Source organism: Sus scrofa, chromosome 3 (genome assembly GCF_054392235.1).
Source record: "Sus scrofa isolate SSC_HxYL_T2T_F1_AM1 chromosome 3, Sscrofa_HxYL_maternal_Yorkshire_Landrace_v2.0, whole genome shotgun sequence".
NCBI classification, from domain to species: Eukaryota; Metazoa; Chordata; class Mammalia; order Artiodactyla; family Suidae; genus Sus; species Sus scrofa.
In genome coordinates, this window is record NC_139385.1 from 122,688,919 (window position 1) to 122,710,337 (window position 21,419).

General features: G+C 42.1%; 1 protein-coding gene, 1 long non-coding RNA gene and 1 pseudogene across 19 annotated transcripts in view; 1 reads left to right on the forward strand and 2 right to left on the reverse strand.

Moving 5' to 3' along the window:
- Positions 1-6,548, reverse strand: part of PPP1CB (protein phosphatase 1 catalytic subunit beta) — a 37,401-nt gene extending 30,853 nt beyond the window's left edge. For 5 of the 12 annotated variants that reach the window (XR_014839552.1, XR_014839559.1, XR_014839560.1 and 2 more), the window contains exons 1-2: positions 6,471-6,548; positions 6,117-6,256 (exon numbers count right to left, since the gene is read on the reverse strand). Coding sequence is in view for 4 of the 12 variants with exons in the window: in XM_021085856.2 (XP_020941515.1) it covers positions 6,117-6,168 (52 nt within the window). In the remaining 8 variants the exon portion in view is untranslated. 12 annotated transcript variants of the gene reach the window in all.
- Positions 6,549-6,754: 206 nt separating this feature from the next.
- Positions 6,755-21,419, forward strand: part of LOC106509865 (uncharacterized) — a 149,036-nt gene continuing 134,371 nt past the window's right edge. For 6 of the 7 annotated variants that reach the window (XR_014842356.1, XR_014842359.1, XR_014842371.1 and 3 more), the window contains exons 1-3: positions 6,755-7,042; positions 7,313-7,454; positions 8,632-8,773. This is a non-coding gene — a long non-coding RNA (uncharacterized LOC106509865). The remainder of the gene's footprint in view (positions 7,043-7,312; positions 7,455-8,631; positions 8,774-21,419) is intronic. The other variant, XR_014842386.1, reaches the window with a different exon arrangement.
- LOC146404906 (U6 spliceosomal RNA) lies at positions 11,723-11,820 on the reverse strand (annotated as a pseudogene).

Sequence of the window (21,419 nt, forward strand, 5' to 3'; positions counted from 1 at the left end):
CTGCATTTTTTGTTCTACATCTCTAATTGTGTAATAAATACTTAATCGCCACTAAAGCATTTTCATTTTATCTAACAGATGGAAAATCTCTGTAGCCCTGCTGTGGGTTAAGATCTGACTGCAGTGGCTCAGGTCACTGTGGAAGTGTGGGTCTGATCCCCAGCCTGGTTCAGTAGGTTAAAGGATCCAGCATTGCCACAGCAACAGAGTAGGTTGCAACTGAGCCTGAATTCAATCCTTGGCTGGGACCTTCCATATGCCACAAGTGAGGCTGCAAAAAAAAATTTTTTTTAATTAAAAAAAAAAAAAAAAAGGAAGATCTTTGAGGTATAATGTATTCCAGAGAATGAGGTATAAAAAAATTTACATTTTGGAGTTTCCTGGTGGCTCAACGGGTTAAGGATCCACTGTTGTCACTGCTGTGGCTCTGCTTACAGCTGTGGCACGAGTTCAGTCCCTGGCCCAGAAAGTTCCACATGCTGTGGGAGTCGTGAAAAAAAGGAAAAAAAAATTCACCTACTAATAACCAAGACTTCAAAGTTAATCACATACAATCTGAGAAAGAGGAAGGGTGCATGCAAGTTGATCTCTTTCTACTTCCTATCTTCACTGATCCTCTTATTTTTCCAGAAAGAATAAGCCTTGAAATGGCTATTTAAAGCTGCTAGAGGAGCAGTGATTGCTGCTAGAGGGTATAAATTTGTACCCGCTCAAAATTAAATCCTGGAAGATTCAACTGGGAATCACTATCCTCTGCCATCACACCACTGCTAAGCCTACTGACATTTACAAGACATTTCTTCTTGCATCGCTATAGCCTAAGACTTCCAGAATAACCTTTGTTTCAGAAACTGAGAGTTTAATTATTTCTACATATCCTGACATCCTTATATACCTACATTATTTTACTTGTTAGAGTTGTCTGAGAATGTATGCTATTGGAATGGATACTCCGTTCAGTGATAAATGTGGAAAATAAGACATGAAAAGAAAAACCTCCTTGATAAAATTTATTATCTTCCTCACTAATCTTAAATCTTAATATAATCCTGTCTCTAGACTCAAATGTAAATAGATTTCCAAATCCCAATGAATCCTAATCTTGGTTTTACTCATTTACCAGAAAAGCTCCAGCTCTGTATTCAAATAAAATAAAAAACTGTCAAAGTTTCCCTCCCCTGCTGGAACTGACAGGAAAACCAAGCAAACAACCAACCTAGTCTCTGAATCAGTTCAACAATGTACCATCTTTATGCCTTCTCTAGTTTCTTATACAAAAAAAAGAAAAATATCCCTCAAACAATTCCCTACTCCCCAACCTGCTCTTTTCTAACAGATTTGGCAGTGGGTCTTACACTCAACACTTTCCCTGCACAAGTTGAGGTTGTTAAGATCAACTACCACTTCCTTCAAACTGCCTAACCTTTAGACTGCTGCATCATAATTAAACAATTTAACCAGGGAAGAGGCTTTAAACAGTCTGACAGTTCCTCAAAAAGTTAAACATAAAGTTACCATTTGACCTAGCAATTCCACTCCCAGCTATATATCCTAGGGAAATGAAAAACACATTCCCATACAAACACTTGTATACGAACATTCACAGAAGTACTATTTACAGTAGCTAAAAAAGGAAAACACCTCAAAGGTCCATCAAGTGACAAATGGATAAATAAAATGTGGTACAGTCATACAATGAAGTATTACTCAGCCATAAAAGGAATGAGATACTGATACATGCTACAACATGGATGAATGTAAAAAACATTAAGTTGTCAACCGTAAGAGATTACGTATGATTTTATTCATCTGAAATGCCCAAAATAGGCAAAATCCATAGATAAAAAGTAGATTAGGGATAGTCTAGTGCTGGAGGGGAGGAGTGAAGGGAAAAGGAGTGTGTCAGCAAATGGGAACAGGATTGTATTTGAAGGTGAGGGTGGTGAAAACATTCTAAAGTTGACTGTTGTAACTGATGGTTGCACAACTTTGTGAATACACTAAAAAAAAAATCAATCATATGCTTCAAATAGGTGAAATTGTATGTGAATTACATCTCAATAAAACTTATTTAAAAAGGGAAGGTTTAATATGGTTTCATTAATCTATTTTTTTCAAAACCATTCCTTTTTTCAAAATTCAATTGCTTAGTCTATCAGCCCAACAATATTTAAGAGTATGATCCACAAGGAAGAAAAGAAAGATGTATATTAGATGATCACAATAGTTCCACAAATTTAGACACCTGGAAGGTTGAGATGAACTGAAATGGATTATAAAACAAAATAAGAACACATATCCCAAGATTTCATAAAGCTATTAGTAAGCCAAAAATAAACACAATCATAGCCTGCCAGGTTAAGTTTATATTAACAGTCTACTAATACTGTGCTAATATTCTAGAGTTCATTTTGTAATATTCAAGCTTAGCTTTGTAGCAAAGTAATAAAAACAAAAAAACTAAGTAAACTTTTATCAGACTGCAAATACCTTTTAAAGTATTTCTGAAGACATTTCAATGACAAGGAAAAATGTTCATGATGAAATAGTTTTTCTCTTTTTTATGACGAAACACTTGAAAATTAACTCAAAGCTATATAAATAATATTCTAAAGACATAAGGTATGTGAACAAAAATGCATCAAAGTTTCAACAAGTTATCCCTCAACTGTGGAATCATGAGGGGGATTTGGGTTTTAATTCTTCACTATTTCCAAGTTTTCTACAATAAGAATGCTTACTTTTATAATCAAGAAAAAGGCAAATACCAGACACATTCATAGTTTTAAATGTATATATGATATACATACATGATATAACATAACCAAATATATATATAACTAAATAGGCATATGTTAGTTATCATCAACTGATACGGCCCAGTTTTTTAACACTTGGATCAAGAGCCAGCACTATCCTAACCATCAGGAGGCAGTTTTCCATGCCACCCTCTTCCCAAACAAGCAGGCTCTACTCATCCTATTTCACCTCCTCCAAAATGAACTCAACACTTAGGAGTATGAATAAAACTTCCCAGGTGACTCCTCCATACTCCCACTGCCATCCTAACTCCTTTTGGAACTGCTGCTCAAAGTAAAAAGCTTTTATTGTATTTTCCAGGATGCCCGTAGATAGCAACTAGCTTCAATTTATTATTTTTTTAAGGCGGCACCTGCAGCATATGGAAGTTCCCAGGCTAGGGATCGAATCAGAGCTGCAGCTGCCGGCCTACACGACAGCCACAGCAAGGGCACGGATCAAATCTCATAGATACTAGTCGGATTCATCACTGCTGAGCCACCACGGGAACTCCTAGCTTCAATTTAAATAACCAGTCAAAAGCACAAGCCACAAGAACGTGGTACCAGGATCACTAAAGGGGACAAAGTGACAAGCATCTTTGGCTTCTTAGTAAGTAAAACTTACTCCAAGAAAATACACTAGAAGAATATGCATTATCCAAACAATAAATTAGTACACTGTTTTGCATTAAATAATAAAACATTTAAATGTAAAAGACACTTTGAAAATTTACATAATTTGCCCATCTAAAAAACACAAAGCAACTCAAAAGATTACTACAAGTTTTGTAGCTGACTGCCAATATGACATAATTTTTTAAAAAGTCAAGAATGCATTGTGGAACTACAAAAAACATTTTAAAGTGTTCTGTTGATTTCTGCCCCAATGCAGAGAAATTTAGGGCAAATTTTAATTTGTACTTTCATTTAATACTAAAAACAACAACACCACCTACAGCTATTCTGCTAGGCAGCTTTACTTGAATTTGAGTTAAATTTAGTTAGCATGTAACATCACTGAAAATCAAGGCAGACAAAAAAGATTTTATTTGAAGACTAAAAATAATTACTTATTAGAAAATCCAAGCCAGTTTTTGGATGTCTTTGAATAGGTCTAGATTTTGGAAAGGGGAATAAGAGAAGCCTGAAGAATTTAAGAATCCCAGGGAGGCACTGTCAAAACTAAATATACTTCCTGGGATTAAGAAGCAAGTAATGACATTCTTCATTGCCCAAGAGCAGGCTAAAAAAGCCGGAAAAGTCCCTTGTTTGGATTTGGGAGTTCCCTGAGTGAAGAGATTGTCTCTTATCTTTGGATTCCTGGTGACTGGCACAAAGCAGGTCAATAAATGTTTGCTAATTTAAAAGGAGAAAATGTCTGGACTAGAAATCAAGAAAGAAGGAAAGAAAGGGAGGGGAAAAAAAAGGAAGGGAAGAAAGAAATCATCTGAAACCAGAGCCGAATATTCATGTAATTTGAATTCACAGAAACAAATTACTTAGCCTATTTCCCCCATGATACCTTTTTTCTAAAAACCCCTGAAAAATCCACTAGTGAAGTTTCTTAATTAAATCATAAAAAGGTGCATCTGACAAAAGGCCCCCTGTTAAATATTTCAAAACACTTAAGTCTACTGTGTTTTATGTCTATTAAGTATATAAATATGTAAATATATGGAAAATAAAAGTGAGGAAGTTGAGATAACAAGCATCGGATTTTCAAATATTTCAATTTTACAAGCTAAGTTTAAAACGTATAAAAGTTTTTTGTACCAGTTGGTGGTGGGCATAAATATCCCTCAAAGTTAACAAGACACTAAAAATTTTACATAGCTGTATTTCCCCCTTAGAATAACGCACAGCTACACACACACAAACAAAATGTTTCCCCCAAAGCAAACGTCTCGTGGACCCAGTAAGATGTTCACATCTGTTAAAATCCGCAGTCTTTAACAGTGAACACGGACTGTAGGCACCAGGGGGCCTCCCAAGAATAACTTGATAGCAAAAGGAAAGGCAAACAAGAGTTCCCTGTAAAACTTTGCTCCTTATTCAGTCTTACGACTGCAGGAAGGCTTTTTACTCAGTCTTAGACTGCTGGAACGCTTGCACATCTGGAACAAATATACTGTAGTTTGTTACACAACGGTACACACAGAACTGAAGAGATACACACATGGGCGGATAAAAAAGAACTAGCGCCCTCTCCGCCGCCCCTCAAACATATAATCTTCTGTGAAGATTTTCCAAATGTAAGCACACACTGCTTCACTGTACCAAACACTTATCTTCAGGAAATTTGAAAGCAAGTAACAATGCACATGCAACCCTTCCACGCTTTCTGAGAGAGGACTCTACATTTTTTTCTTTTAATAGCTTAGTTTCTTTTCTACACACTCTAAAAGCAGTTTAGCGATGACGCAAACTTCAGGGCAAAGGGATTCACTGGCAGAAAATCGCGATTGACTTTGAGTAACATCCTGGCCGCTCCATCTCTTCTCTTTACCCTAACATAAAACTATCCAATAAAAACAGAAGGGCCCAGAAACTTCAAAAGCTGTGAAGACTTGTAAATATCTTTTAAACACAAGCGAAGCTTGACAATCGACCTTTTCTAAGTTTATGCAGAATTTAAAGCCTGCTCAAACCTGTTAAATTCTCAAACCCGAAAACCAAGCGCTTCAGTAAACATGTCTACATATTTCGTATTTCTTGCGTGCATCTTCAGCTCGCTCAAATACTTTTGTTTTACTCATTTTTAAAGCTAAATAATAAATGAAAGCTACTCAACTCCATCTTCTCCTTAAATAGAGCTGGTCCTGGAAGCATCAAGTAAAAAATGCAGAACAGATCAAACAGTTTTCTCAAGGAGAAGGTTTTATAAAATCCACTCCCAGAACAAGAATCGGAGGCAGCCAAGGGCAAGGCACAAAGAGAACAGAGAAGGAATACACTTTCCACCGGCATACAAAGCACAAGAGCACGCATCCTGGCACCCTCTTTGGGAAGGGTCACCCAGCAGCCCGGGGCTCCTCTACCCCCGTTCGGCGCGCCGCTGTGCGGGTCCCCGTAGGTCCGCAGGGGCACTGCCCGCCCGCGGGGTCAGCCCCTCTCACCCGCCTCACCCCCACCCCCCCACCCCAACCCCGGGCCGTGTTCCCGGAGCCCGCTTCCTCCGGCCCACCAGCTTCTTAGCCCGCTCCTCGGCGGCCGCCCTGGGGCGGGAAAGGGGGTTCCCGCCCGCTCCGGTTGGCGGAGGAGGAAGCAGGGCTGAGGGAACCTCCCCTCTCCGCGGCCGGCCAGGCCCCGACTCACCCTCCAGCAGTCGGGTGATGAGACTGTCCACGTTCAGCTCCCCGTCCGCCATCTTGTCGGCACTAGACGCTCCTTCCCGGCCGCGGGAACAAGGGCTTCTCGGCGGCAGAGGCTGCGGCGACCGCTCGGCGTTCCCTCACCTACAAGTCACGCGGCGTTTCGACCCCGGTTCCAACTCCCCCTTCCCCCAGGCCCTCCCCCCACCCCCTCCCCACCAAGTAGTGGAGCGCCGCACACTCGGAGGCACACACGATAAATAAATAAATAAACAAGCGGAGCCCCCACGAACCGGGCCGCGTCAGACCCAGCCGCCACCTCCTCCTCCTCGGCACCGCCCAACTCCGCAAAGCTCACCAGCGCCGCCGACGGCCCCACCCGCAGCGCCACTCACTCCACACCGCCCTTCCCCGCCACCGCGCCACGCAGGCCTCCGCGCAGCCGCACGGCGCACTCCTTCGCGGCGCCCCCCCCGTCCGCCAGCCGCGGCGCAATCGCACTAGACTCGGTTCTGCCGCCGCCGCGTCGCCGCCTTTGCGCAGGTGCGTCGCCTTCCCTCTCCACTTCCACTGCGCCGAATCGTCGCGGCTGCGCAGGCGCCCTCAAGGCTCCCGGGGGTTTGATGCTCTGGGAAAGCTCCCATTACGCAGGGCGCGCGTAGGCAGGGCTGACCTTCCGCTTCCCAGCTCCCTGAGGCTGGGCGCTCAGCAGACGACGTAGTTCTTGTGCTCTTCCCGCCTCGCCTTTCTTTTCTTGGTTTCAATCCTTGGTGTTGCAAGCCAATTCCCGGGTCTTGTTAGGCGGGAAACACAGACTGCATTACCCATGTTTGAAACTGGATTTGCGCGTTTGGGAAGCAAGAATGGGGTTACTCTGCTGGAAAAGCTTGACATTGCAAATGAGGGATTTTTACCCTACGGTTCCACAAGGTTGGTTGCCCTGGTGTTCCTAGATGAAATAAATTAAATTGGGCCCTGAGGGTCAGCAGTAATAATGTTTTACGTGGGAACTGCTTTCTGCTCTCTACAGAGCGCTTTCACATAGCTTACTGTTTTTCCACAGTGTATTTTTGAGCAAGAAAAAAATACCTTCATTATATTGCTTCATCATCGTATCTTATAATTGTTGTTGCATTTTTATCTCCTACACTCTACTGTGAGCTGCTATAGGGTAAACTAAATTTATCTTTGTGCCTGCAGTTCCCACTAAGTATCTGGTACGCGGAAGAGAGGGACAAGGAAGCACAGAGGCTCAGAACAGTTCGTTGTTCACCTCGTCTTTCTACCACATAATTCTGCCTCTAGAAATACAGGAGAAAGAGTAGCCACGCAAAGCTTCTAGGTAAGCGAGAGTTTTTTGGCCCGTTCTCAGAGGTGGTCAGATGGGAAATCTTTACTCATTCCTCAGGTGTTTGTCCACAAAAATCAAACAAGATGCTGTCTCAAGCTCAAGGCAGTGCTGCTCCCGCTCACCTATTGCTAGTAATAGCTGACATTGATGAGATCTTTTTATGTGCTCTGGCGTTGCTTTATTTATTTATTTGTTTATTTTTGCTTTTTAGGGCATATCGAAGTTCCCAGGCTAGGGGTCAAATCAGAGCTGCAGCAGCTGGCTTATGCTACAGCAACAGCAATGTCAGATCTGAGCGCATCTGTGACCTACACTGCAGCTTGAGCCAATGCTGGATCCTTTAACCCACTGAGCAAGGCCAGGGATCAAACCCACATCCTCATGGATACTATTTGGGTTCGTTTCCCCTAAGCCACAATGGAAAACTCCTCTAGCACTACTTTAAATGTGTTATTTCATTTAATCCTTACACTAGCCATATGAGGTAGGCATTATTATTATCTCTACTTTGTAGATGGGATTTGTTAAGGCACGGAATCGTTAAATACCTTGTCCCAGATCACACAGATAAGTAAGTGGCAGAACTGGGATTCAAACTAGTCACCTAGTGCCAGAGTCTGCACTCTTAGCAATTGTGATATATTCCCTGTCAGTGTATGTGAGCTGAGGTGCTTAAATCTGCATATGCTGTATCATAAACTTCGAGAACAGAAACCATAGGGTTTTTTTTGGGGGGGAGTATGTTGTCCAATCAAGTGCTTTATGATGCTTCAGATGACTTACAGAGATAGGATTTCCTAATCCCCTTTTTAGCTTTCTCTCCATTTTGAGATTTTTTAAATTTTTTATGCATTGATGGTGAACATAGAACAGGTGACAAGCTAGAATGATGATCCTGTTTGGAGAAGCATTTGTAAACTCTTTTTTTTTTTTTTTTTTTTTTTAGGGCTGCACCCACAGCATATGGAGGTTCCCAGGCAAGGGGTTGAATCAGAGCTGCAGCTGCTGGCCTACGCCAGAGCCACAGCAATGCCAGATCCGAGCCGTGTCTTCGAACTACACCACAGCTCATGGCAACACTGGATCCCCAACCTACTGAGCAAGGCCAGGGATTGAACCCGAAACCTCATGGTTCCTAGTCAGATTTGTTTCCTCTGTGCCACCACAGGAACTCCTGGGAGAAGCATTCATAAACTCTTATTGCTGCCAGTTCATCTTGGGGCCTTTCGGTGTGAAGAAATGGATCCTTATCAAATACTTTTGTGAAAGAACATTTACATCCTGCTTTATTCCAGAAGAAAAGATTTAAGGTAGCTTATTACATATATACAGTATGACAAAAATAAGTACATAGAAAAACAGGACAAAAGAAAACTGAAAGTGGAAAAAATAAGATAAAGCCAGCAGTTCTGTATGCAAAATGCATGGTATGAGGTCCTATTGGTTTGCTGGAGATAGGTCACAAATATGAGTCTAAGCTTTCTAGCAACCGGGGAAAATTGCAAGTGGAGTAAATGTTCTGGGTGAGCTGGAACTGGAACAAATAGACCAGCTTGTGGAGTTGGATGCCACTTTCCCAGATCTCTTCCATGAGCCTCTTAAAGGGTAACAGAATGCTTGGAGCAGTTATAGATATCTGCTTATCTTCCAGTTTTCATGGAGCCCATGAATCCCACGAAAACAAACTTTGAGCCTCGTCTACAATTAGTGTTCAAATATATGCAGATAGATTTGATGGACCAGGGACACCCAAAGGAAATTGGATTGCAAAGAGAGAAAGTAAGCATCTTAGGGAAGGTCACCGCAAGGAGAGTAGGGCAAAGACAGAAGCCAGTCTCAGTGGAGTTCTGGGAGTCAGAAGGTCTTGGAGCGTGGTTCTGAGTACTGCCCGGTACTGCCCGCAGATGAAGATGTCCCTTCACCCCCACCCCACCAGCTTTTCTAGTGCCTTAGAATCCTGGGTAAGAAGGGACTATTATAAAAATGAAAGAGCTATATCACTAGCGGCCAACCAACTTTCCTGTGGGATCTCTCTCCAAAAAAAATGATGTGTGATTTCAGAAGCAGACTTATTCAGATTTTGAAGTTTAACTAGTGCATATATTACATATTACCTAACACCCCAGCAGCTTCTGGGACCACTCACTATAAACTGAAACATTAATTTTTTTTTTAAATCATAATAACTATCCATGTCATGTAAGGTACATAAAGACTACATTATGCCTCATATCAGGTCAGGTTAGAGTTGCCATTTAAGTAGCCTTTTTTTTTCCCAGAATAAAATGTATTTATTGAAGGAAATTTAGAAAACAAAAATATAAAAATCACCTATAATTTCACCAGACGTAGATCACCACTTTTCCATTTTATTTCTGAATATATACTTAGGTATAATTTAATATATAATGTTATAAATATTATAATGTATATAATATTAGAGAGAGAGAGAGATTTCCCCTGCTATCTGAACGTAGAACATTCCTATGAAGCCTCTTATGAGCCAAAATGTTATAAAGCAAAAAAGCAATTATCCTAGGACACATCTTGCTAACAGATGAACAAAATAAATTGAGATAAAGTACAGATGCTCACAGACACAGTTCAAAGTTATGGCAGCATGAGGATGCTGAGTGTAGTTGAGATGCTGAGTGTGTTTCCTAGGGAAGGAACTTGGGGGTGCTTGGTGTATGTGCTGCGTCTGTAACAGCTTGCTGTAGGACTAATGCTAAACACTATATTTTTGCTCTTTACCTTTTTTTTTTTTCCCAAAAATGAAAATCCTTTTTGGATTTCTTTCGGTTAGCAGACAAAGGTACTCATGTAGATCTTTCATAAAAGTGAAATTGCATAGAGCAAACTTTCTAAAAGCGAGGGATAGCTATATACCTATTTTATAAAATCAGCATCACGCTTCAGTTCCATTTCATCCTACTGTGCTAAGTATTTTTGGTGTCACATTTATATGAATCTCAGTTTTCAAAGCTTATTTAGAACTTAAAATGTGGGTAAGAGATTGAGGACAGAGGAAGAGGTAAGAGGTAGAGATCTGGAGGCTGGAGGAGACGGTCCTCCAGGCAGCAGCAGCAGTAGAGGTGGTTGGAGCCCCATGAGGTTCAAGGGTGGGTGGGTGCCAAGGAGAGAGAAGCCTCACTTGGCAGATACTAACACTGAGGAAGCTCTTGGCCTGAGTGTGAGCAGTGGCCCGTGGGCAGAGTCAGAGAGGTCATAGGTTAGGGAAATCAGCAGCTTGGAAGCAGAGACACGAGAAGGGTACCAGTCTTGTAGGAGGTATGGTTTAGACCACTGCCAACAAGCGGTGGGTAGCAGTTCTACAGAGCACCTGAGTCTGGTTACCAGCAGACTTCAGAGCAAGGGACTAGCAGAGAGTGGTTCTGATTACATGTAGGAAACTGCTTCCCACTCTTTCTGAACATGTGGCAAGACTTAAGAAAAGGATCAGGCTAAGTAGGGTCCTGCTCCTGGTGAGACCAAGATTATAAATCTAGCAGACTAAAGAGCAAACTCTTAGCTAGACCTCCAACTCAGTAGGGCATTAGACAGTGATGTGTGGGAGTCAGCTTGTAATGGCTCATGAGAGCCAGTTGTTAAACTTTCAGAAATCTTGCAAGCCAGTTATTAAACAGAGTCATTATTTAATTTGGATTCCTTTTCTTTCTTTTTTTCTTTTTCCCTTTTCTAGGGCCACTCCCACAGCATATGGAGGTTCCCAGGCTAGGGGTCTAATCGGAGCTATAACCGCCGGCCTACGCCAGAACCACAGCAACATGGGATCTGAGCCGCATCTGTGACCTACACCACAGCTCATGGCAATGCCGGATCCTTAACCCACTGAGCTAGGCCAGGGATCGAACCCGCAACCTCATGGTCCTTAGTAGGATTTGTTAACCACTGCGCCATGATGGGAACTCCCTCCTTTTATTTCTTTTACTTCTCTGATTGCCATAACTAGGACTTCAAAAACTATATAGAATAAAAGTGGTGAGAGTGGACATCCTTGTCTTGTTCTGATCTTAATGGAAATGGTTTTGGCATTTTATCATTAAGAATGATGTTAGCTGTAGCTTTGTAATATATGGACTTTATAATGAGGTAGGTTCCCTCCATGTCCACTTTCTGGAGAGTTTTTATTCCTAAATGGGTGTTGGATTTTGTCAAAAGCTTTTTCTGCATTTGTTGAGATGACCATATAGCTTTTAGTGTTCAGTTCGTTAGTGTGATGTATCAGATTGATTGATAAAAATATGGAATGCTTCACGAGTTTGTGTGCAATCCTTGCTCAGGGGCCTTGCTAATTTCTCTTTATTGTTCCAATTTTAGTGTAGGCTGCTGAAGCAAGACCAGAGTCATTATTTTAAAACTAAGTTAGGAGTTGCTTTGTGGCTCAGCAGTTAACGAACCTGACTAGTATCCATGAGGATGTGGGTTTGATCCCTGGCCTCCTCAGTGGGTTAAGGCTCCAGTGTTGCCTTGATCTGTGGTGTAGGTAGCAGATGTGGCTCAGATCCCAAGTTTCTGTGGTTGTGGTGTAGGTTGACAGCTACAGCTCTGATTCAACTCCTAGCCTGGAAACCTTCATTTGCTGTGAGTGCACCCCCCCAAAAAAAGACCAAATAAATAAAAAAAACTAAGTTATATAGACTCACAAATAAATTATAACAAAAACAAAGATGGTGATTACTTAAGACTCATCACATTCTATATATGTTGCTACATCTTACTGTTATGTGTGATCCAGAGGTTGTTCACATGTATCTGCGTGGTGGAAATACTGTTGAAATGCTACTATGCTTTTGTTTCTAACTCTACATTCAGTGACATTACATTGGCCATGGTGGGAGTATTTACATCAAGGAAATTAGTGCATGCGACACATCTATAGCTTTTTCCACCAGAAAGCTCTTTGTTAAACATTTACCAGCAGAGTTCTCGCTGGGGTGCAGTGGGTTAAGAATCTGACTGTAGAGGCTCTGGTCACTGCAAAGGCAAGGGTTAGAGCCCCAGCCTGGTGCAGTGGGTTAAAGGATCTGGTATTGCCACAACTGCTGCATAGATCACAGCTGGGGCTTGCTTGGATTCAGTCCCTGATCTGGGAATGTCCACATGTTACAGGTACAGCAATTAATTTTTTTTTTTTTAATTAGCACAACACCAGGCTTAGATATAACATGCATGTTAATATCCTTGGGTAATTTCAGAAATGTCTGCAGGAAATTGGACTTCCTGATTGTAAAAGACTTGGGGAATCATGATTTGGGATCTTAATAAAATCATGATCTTTTTTTTTTTTTTTTGGATTTTCAGGGCCGCATTTGTACCATATGGAGGTCTCCAGGCTAGGGGTCTAATCAGAGCTGTGGCCACTGGCCTACACCACAGCTCACAGCAACCCTGGACCCTTAACCCCCTGAGAGAGGCCAGGGCTTGAACCTGCCACCTCATGGCTCCTAGACGGATTTGTTTCCACTGCGCCATGATGGGAATTCCAAAATCATGATCTTACTTATACTTACCTGATAGGAAATGCCTGGGACAGATTAGTGCTTAGAGAAAACCAACTATGACCATGCTGAGACCAGAGAGATATGTCTATGGATTGTCCTCAAAGAAGGCACTTTGGAACACAGTGAACAGCAGCCTCATGATTCTTTTTTTTTTTTTTTTTTTGTCTTTTTGCCATTTCTTGGGCCGCTCCTGTGGCATATGGAGGTTCCCAGGCTAGGGGTCTAATTGGAGCTGTAGCTGCCAGCCTACACCACAGCCACAGCAACGCAGGGTCTGAGCTACGTCTGCAACCTACACCACAGCTCACAGCAACGCCGGATCGTTAACCCACTGAGGAAGGGCAGGGACCGAACCCGCAACCTCATGGTTCCTAGTCGGATTCGTTAACCACTGCGCCACAACAGGAACTCCAGCCTCATGATTCTTTTTAGAAAACACAGCACAGACTTTCATAGGGATGTTTGATATGCCTCTTGATATTGGCCAATAGCCAATATGATATGAAAGCGAGTAGGTTTAGACAGTAAAATGTGGAGGTTGTAATAGTAATATACACCTCTTTGCTGCCTTGACTCATCCAAGATAGCTTATAAATGAATGAATCGACATTCATCAGGCTGTCCTTCCATAAATATGATTCCTCTTAATCAAGTCTTTAATATGTCTTAAATGGCAGTAAGTTCTAAATTTTACTAGCTATACCTCAAGGGCAGACATTGTCTAGATCAAATGTCACAGGCTTTTGTAGTCAGCTTGATTCAACAAAGTTGAGAAACCAGACACGGACATACGCAGCAGTAAGAGGCCACCCCTGACAATACAGAGCCAGACCTCAGCCAACACCTAGGCAGGGCCAAGAATTTTCCTTAGGATTTAGCTCTGATTTCATTTCAATGCATGTATGAGAGAAGAATGAAACGCCAGAGTTACCAGCTAAGTCATATGGCCTGTCCTCAGTTATTTTAGCCCCCCATTATAAAGCCAGGTGTAATTAAATGCCCCTTCTTCTGCCCTTGGCCAACAACCTCCCGCTTCCCCCCATTTCTGACACCACCCCCCACCCCCCACCCCCAATGCCCCTTTCCCTCTCCCTCCCCCCACTTCCTTTCTCACAGTGGTGCATTGTCTCTTAGGGTAACTCTCTAGTGTATCCTTCAAGATAAAATGATCACAAAATAAATGCCTAGTAATTGAAGGAGTTAACCGACTGTATAGAACTGTTAACTATATGGCAATTAAAGTTGGACCCGCAGCTGTCACTAAGGAAGACTGTTTAATTTTTGAAGAGTTGATCTGTGGCTCTTCTTTTTTTCTTGCAATTAGATTACAGGGCCAGCTGTCTATTTAGGTCACTCCTCATTTGTTACAGTAAAACCATGTCACCAACATGTATGAGATGTTTCTTTTTTAGTGCTCTCCCATCCTGCGCATTCAAGGATATTCAGGAAATGTTTGTTGGTGAAGAAAAATATGCCAAATGGGAAAGTTTGTTTCAAATAAAACTACATAATTTGTTTCTGATAATGGTGGCTCTTCTTACGTAGTATATCCAAGTTATGTATATGACCTTTTCAGTTGGAGAACGTTTACTTCTCAGTGGTTTCATAAGACTCTGTTTCAGTTGGTTTTGGTAAATAAAACAAACAAAAGGGTATTAAGTTCTGTAATGTAGTTATAAAATGAGTGGCTCTCCCATAAGACCACATTTAAATGAATGGTATGGATCTCCTAAAACTAAAACCAGATGTGTCCGTGAGCTGTGAAAAATATTTATTGGGGTGACATTCAACACTTAATAGGACCTTTTATATAGGAAACACTGGTTAAGTAGCATACTTTTGAGTTATTCAGATTTTGACTGAAACCAAATCCAGCCTGCTATAAATACATTATTATTTTTTTCTTTTGCATGTGGACGTTCCCAGGGCAGAGATCAAATCCATGCCACAGCAGCGACCTGAGGCGCTGCAGTGACAATGCCAGATCCTTAACCCACTGCCCCGAAAGGGAACACCTATAAATACACTCTTGATTGAAATCCCCTAATATTACTCATTTTATGAGGGCACCTTATGGTAAATAGACCTCCAAAGCAAAGTGAATGATGAACTGATTCCATATTTATGAAATATTGAGTCTGTTTGATTCTTTACCGAGGAAGATGTGATCGTCCCAACTTTCAGGTGGCGTAATGGCTCTCTGGGGAAGATGACCACAAAATGATTTGGATAGTGGGAAAAGCATTGGCTTGGAGGTGGGAGACCAAAGTGGCTGAATAACCTTAAACAAATCTCTCCGTCTTTCTGAACCTTGGCTTCATTACCTACAAAATTAGTCCCACTAATGAATGATCTCCAAAGTTTTTTCCAGCTCTAGCAAAACTTTGATTCTAGGACACATAAATGAAACCCAAAATGTAACATAATATGGTACAAGCTGTCCCCACTTAGGAACTGGATCAACTCCAAAGGTCAATTGTTTGGAACGCAGAATATATTTTCCCACAGAGACTGTGGTACAAGTGGTGGTTAAATTCCCAGATCTGTCTGCAAAATCAATTTAATCCTTAATGTAACTGCAGAAGGGTATCCATGGTACCGTGGACTCTAACCACCAGTTACGTATAACACAGTTTATGGGAAAAGCCATTGAGGGTTCTAGTCTGGCATGGCAGAAAACATCTATCAGTGTTTTCCACTACCCTAAGTAATAGGCATGAAGCAATTCTAGTTCTCATTTACAGGCTGACCTGGGCCTATAAATGTGAAACAAAGCTGGGACTGGCAGTGTGGAGAGTGAGGGAGACAAATACCTCTGATCCCATGGGCGGTGGGGGTGGGGTGGGGGGGTGGTTGGTGGTTGGGTTAAGGACAAGTCATGGTATCTGGGGGTTTGGTTGCCAGGAAGGAGTTGGGGCACCTCTAGCAGTGGTGTTTCTGTTAAGGCAGAACCCAAACTGGCTGGGAGAGCCAGTGTCCCAATGCCCAGGTGACAGGCTCTGCTTCTTTGTCAGAAAGATAGCTTCCTGCGGGAGGTTCCTCAGTGCATGCTGGGAATTTTGATTGACGTCATCACATTTAATCCCCCAAAAAATCTTGTGAGGTAAGTATTTTCCCTTTTACAGATGTAGGAATGAAGGCTCAAAGGTTTAGGCTTGCCTTAAGTCATAAGATCAGTCTGATTCCAGAGCCCTGGCTGGAATAAATAGGCAGTGCAATTTAGAGATTGGGACTGGTTCTTTGATCAGCCCTGGGACACTGGTGTGAGAGGAAGTGGGAATTGAGGAGAGGGGTGGGTTGTGTCAGGGGCAGCAATCTGCTTTGATGGCGGCAATAGTTTGCTCATAGCACGATAGAAGCAGGCAGAAGGGGAGTGATTTCTCAGTAGGGCAGAGACTTCAGGGGTGAGAGGGAAGCGGGGTTCATTCACACTTACAGCCAGAGGCAGGGGTGTGGAAGGCCTGCCCCACACACCACAGAGGGCTCTGGGGCCAGACCAACAGTGCCACATATGCAACCCTGATTTGTCCATATTTTATGCTGGGCCTGCAGGACTAGTGCTCAGGAGTGTGGTTCAGATTCTGAGCTTTTTAGAATTCCGAAAAGGAAGAGGGCAATGAGGTCAGGTAAGGCCATACTAGAAGTGGTGCAACTGGGGGCTCAAACTGGGTTGTAGAGCATTGTAGAGTTTAGGTCAATGCCTTTCAATATGTTTGTCATCAGAATCATCTGGGGAGGTTTTTTGAAATACCAGTGTTTGATGTCCCTTCCATCCCTTAGGAAGTCCTATCTAATTCTCAGCACAGGGAGTAGAGGAGAGAGAGCATTTTGAAACAATGCTCTGGGGAATTCTGTTAGGGACCCATGTGTCCCTCCTCCACGTCTCACTGGCATAGAGCTCAAAAAATGAAACATATCAAAGGGAGTGAACTCAGAAGAGCCAGGGAAGGGCTCCTCAGGGGAAGGGGTTGTTTCTGGAAGGCCTTGTGCACACAGGGAGGAAATAGGGGAGGGGTGTGATTATGAGGAGCAGTCAAGGAGGAACTGGAATGCCGGATGGCAGAGTTTGAACTTGATGCTGTTTGAAATAGGAAACTGTTCGTGTATTCACTCATTCAGTGACTATCTCTAGAGTGCCTCCTCTGTGCCAGGCACTGTGTTATGTGCTGGGGATACAGCAGAGATTGAAATACAGTTTTTGCTCATCAAACTTATATTCTGGTAGAGGAGGTACAGGCTAATCAATCCATCCCATTTGCCTGGGACTTTCTGGGTTTTAACACTGAAAGTGCTTTGGCTCAGGAAACCCCTTAGCAAAGCAGAGTGGCTGGTTTCCTGGGAGGTGAAGAGTGTGTGTGTGTGTGTGTGTGTGTGTGTGTGTGTATAGTATTAGGGGCCATAAAGATACATAAAGCAAGGTAAGAGGTTGGGATTAGGGGTTCCTGTTTTGGCTCAGCAGGTTAAGAACCTGACCAGTATCCTTAATGCCGGATACTTAACCCACTGAGCAAGGCCAGGGATTGAACCTGCATCCTCATGGATGCTAGTCAGATTCCTTTCCACTGAGCCACAACAGGAACTCCGGAGATTGGAGGAATTTTAATGTCATGGTCCTTATTTTTATCAAAGAGGGACCTTAGGGTCCAAGGATTTGACTTAATAACACAAAATTGTCTTTTTTTAGTAGCTAAAACAAAAATTTCTCCTGTAGTTTAGATGAACAGAATGTTTTTAAAATATTCCAGATATTCCTGTATAGAATGGGGTTTGCTTGAGCCATGAGATATGTAAATGTAATGTTTAAACTACTCAGAGCATGAGAAGAAACATTTGTTTAACACCTTCCACTAACTCTATGTGTGCGTATGTTTTTATGGACGTCTGAGAACTATAAGAAAGCAAGCAAAAGAGAACAAAACACACACACACACACACACACACACACACACGGAGGGAAAACTCTGACCTCTTTTCTTAAAAAGTCTCTTCTACACATCAGCCCATTTGATCTTATATGTGTCTATAATGATGACTATCACAAGAATTTCTCATAATAGTGAAACATTAGAAATAAAGTTAAATACCTAATGACTAGGAATTAGTTTAACGATGGTGCTTCCATATAACAGAATACTATGAAGCATTACACATCATGTTGTAGAAGGATATTTAATAACATAGTTAGATATACATTATCTATTGCTAAGTTTGTTTCATTTTTGCTTTTTTAGGGCCATACCTGTGGCACATGGAAGTTCCCAGGCTAGGGGCTGAATTGGAGCCATCACTGCCGGCCTACACCACAGCCACAGCAACTCAGGATCTGAGCCGAGTCTGCAAACTACAGCACAACTCATGGCAATGCCAGATCCTTAACCTACTGAGCAAGGCCAGGGATTGAACCCTTGTCCTCATGGATACTGGTTGGGTTTGTTATTGCTGAGTCATAGCAGGAACTCATCTATTGCTAAGTTTTTGAAAAGGTAGACTATAATTAAAGAAGATCTAAATAAATGGAGCTATTTTTGTATTATGTTCATGAATTGGAAAATGAAATTAAGATATCAATCCTCTCCAAATTAATGTATAGATTCACTGTACTCAATCAGAATCTCAAATACTTTTTTCTTGGGGTGGGAGGTAGGTGGTGGTTGAAATTGACAAGCTGTCTCTAAAATATATATGGAAATACAAAGGATCTAAAATAGGCATGACAATCTGGAAGAGAAAGAACAAACTTGGGAATTATACTACCAAATTAAAATATTTAATAAAAATTACAGTAATTAAAATAATGTGGCATTGGTACTAGAATAGACAAACCAATAGAAGAGAGTAAAAGTCCAGAAACAGACTAACGCATATGTGGTGGGGGAAAAGTGTTCTTTTCAGCAAATGATTCTGGAACAATTGGATAGTCTTATGAAATGAGCTTTGACCACTACTTCTCTACTTCTTACCATACACAAAAAATTAACTTGAGATGGATCATTTACTTAAATGGTAAAACAATACAGCTTCTGAAGCAGACAAGGGAGAATACTTTTTTTTTTTTTTTCCTAGAGCTGCACCTGTGGCACATGGAAGTTCCCAGGCTAGGGGTTGAATCGGAGCTGCAGCCAGCCACAGCCACAGCCACAGCCACATGGGATCCATGGGATCTGAGCCGCATCTATGACCTATACCACAGCTCATTGCATCATCAGATCCCCAACCCACTAAGCGAGGCCAGGGATCAAACCTGCATCCTTGTGGATAGTAGTTGGATTCGTTTCTGCTGTGCCACAACAGGAACTGCCAAGAATATCTTCATGGCCTTAGGGTGGTCAAAAAAATTTTTTTTCTTTTTCTTTTTTTTTTTTAGGGCCGCAACTGTAGCATATGAAAATTCCTCGGCTAGGAGTCAAATTGGAGCTGCTGCTGAGGCCTACACGCTATGGCAACACTGGATCTGAACAGCATCTGTTACCTATGCAATACCAGATCCTTAACCCACTCACTGAGCAAGGCCAGGGATTGAACCCACATCCTCACAGAGACTACACTGGGTCCTTAATCCTCTGAGCCACAATGGGAACTCCCAAATATTTCTTAGGATACAAAAAAAGTTAACCATTAAAGGAAAGATCAATAAATTGGACTTCATTTAAATTAAGAAATTTTGAAGTTCCCATGTGGTGCAGTAGGTTAAGAACCTGACTGTGGTGGCTTGGGTCACTGCTGTGGATGTGCAGGTTTGATCCCTGGCCCTGCTCAGTGGGTTAAAATATGGGGTGTTGCCGCAGCTGCAGCCCAGGTTGCAGCTGTGGCTCAGGTTCAGTCCCTGGCCTGGGAACTTCCATGTGCCATGGGTATGGCCATAAAATTAAAAAATAAGAAAATAAGTTTTGTGAAAGGCCAAGTCACAGACTGAGAGAAGCTATCAAAGAGAGAGGGAGAGAAATTGAATAACTCAAATCATATAAACCAATAAGAAAAAAAGGCAAACATTCCAATTTTTAAAATGGACAGAAGAGGAGTTCCCGTCGTGGCGCAGTGGTTAACGAATCCGACTAGGAACCATGAGGTTGCAGGTTCAGTCCCTGCCCTTGCTCAGTGGGTTAACGATCCGGCGTTGCCGTGAGCTGTGGTGTAGGTTGCAGTCGCGGCTCGGATCCCACGTTGCTGTGGCTCTGGTGTAGGCCAGTGGCTACAGCTCCGATTCAACACCTAGCCTGGGAACCTCCATATGCCGTGGGAGCGGCCCAAGAAATAGTAACAACAACAACAACAACAACAAAAAGACAAAAGACAAAAAAAACAAAAATAAAATGGACAAAAGATTTAGACAAACATTTCACAGAAGAGAATGTTCACATGTCTGGTAAATATCTGAAAAAGTACTCAATATCATTAGTTACCAGGGAAATGGAAATGAAAATCACAATAAGACACCAACTCATGCTCTTTAGAATAGTCAAAATATGAAAGATTGAAAATATCAAACGTTGGTGAAGATATATATTGGAACTCTTACACATTGCTCTTAGGAATGAAAGTTTGGTAGAAACATTCTGGAAAACTGGCACATCTATAAAAGCCAGGTCTAAGGCTATCATGTGACTTCGCAATTCCACTCCTAGGCACATACCCAGCAGAAGTAGGTGCACATGACCACTAAAAGACACAAACAAAAGGCTGATGACAGGGAGTTCCTGTTCTGGCAGAGTGGAAACAAATCTGACTAGGAACCATGAGGTTGTGGGTTCGATTCCTGGCCATGCTTAATGGGTTAAGGATCTGGTGTTGCTGTTAGCTGTGGTATAGGTCGCAAACATGGCTCAGATCCTGCATTGCTGTGGCTGTGGCATAGGCTGGCAGCTGGAGCTCTGATTCAACCCCTGGCCTGGGAACCTCCATAAGCTGTGGGTGTGGCTCTAAAAGGCAAAAAAAAAAAAAAAAAAAAAAAAAAAAATTTCATGACAATTTTAATTTTTAAAATTCTAAATTATTTATTTATTTTTTTATGGCTGCACCTGTGGCATATGGAAGTGACCAGGCCAGGGATTGAATCCAAGCCACAGCTGCAACCCATGCCATGGCTGCAGCAACACTGGATCCTTTAACCCACTGCACTGAGCCAGGGATCAAACCCGAGCCTCCACAGCAACCTGAGCCACTGCAGTGGGATTTTTAACCCACTGTGCCACAGCAGGGACTCCCAGTTTTATTTTTAATAACCAAAATTTGGAAACAAACTAAATACCCCTCCTTAGGAGAATTGAGAAATAAATTTTGTGTATTCACACAGAATCTTACACAGCAAAAATAGACAAAACAGCAGTCCACTGCTATATCTGACAACATGCATGAATCTTACTTTTTTTTTTTTCTTTTTATGGCTGCACCTGCAACATATGGAAGTTCCCATGCCAAGGGTAGAATTGGAGCT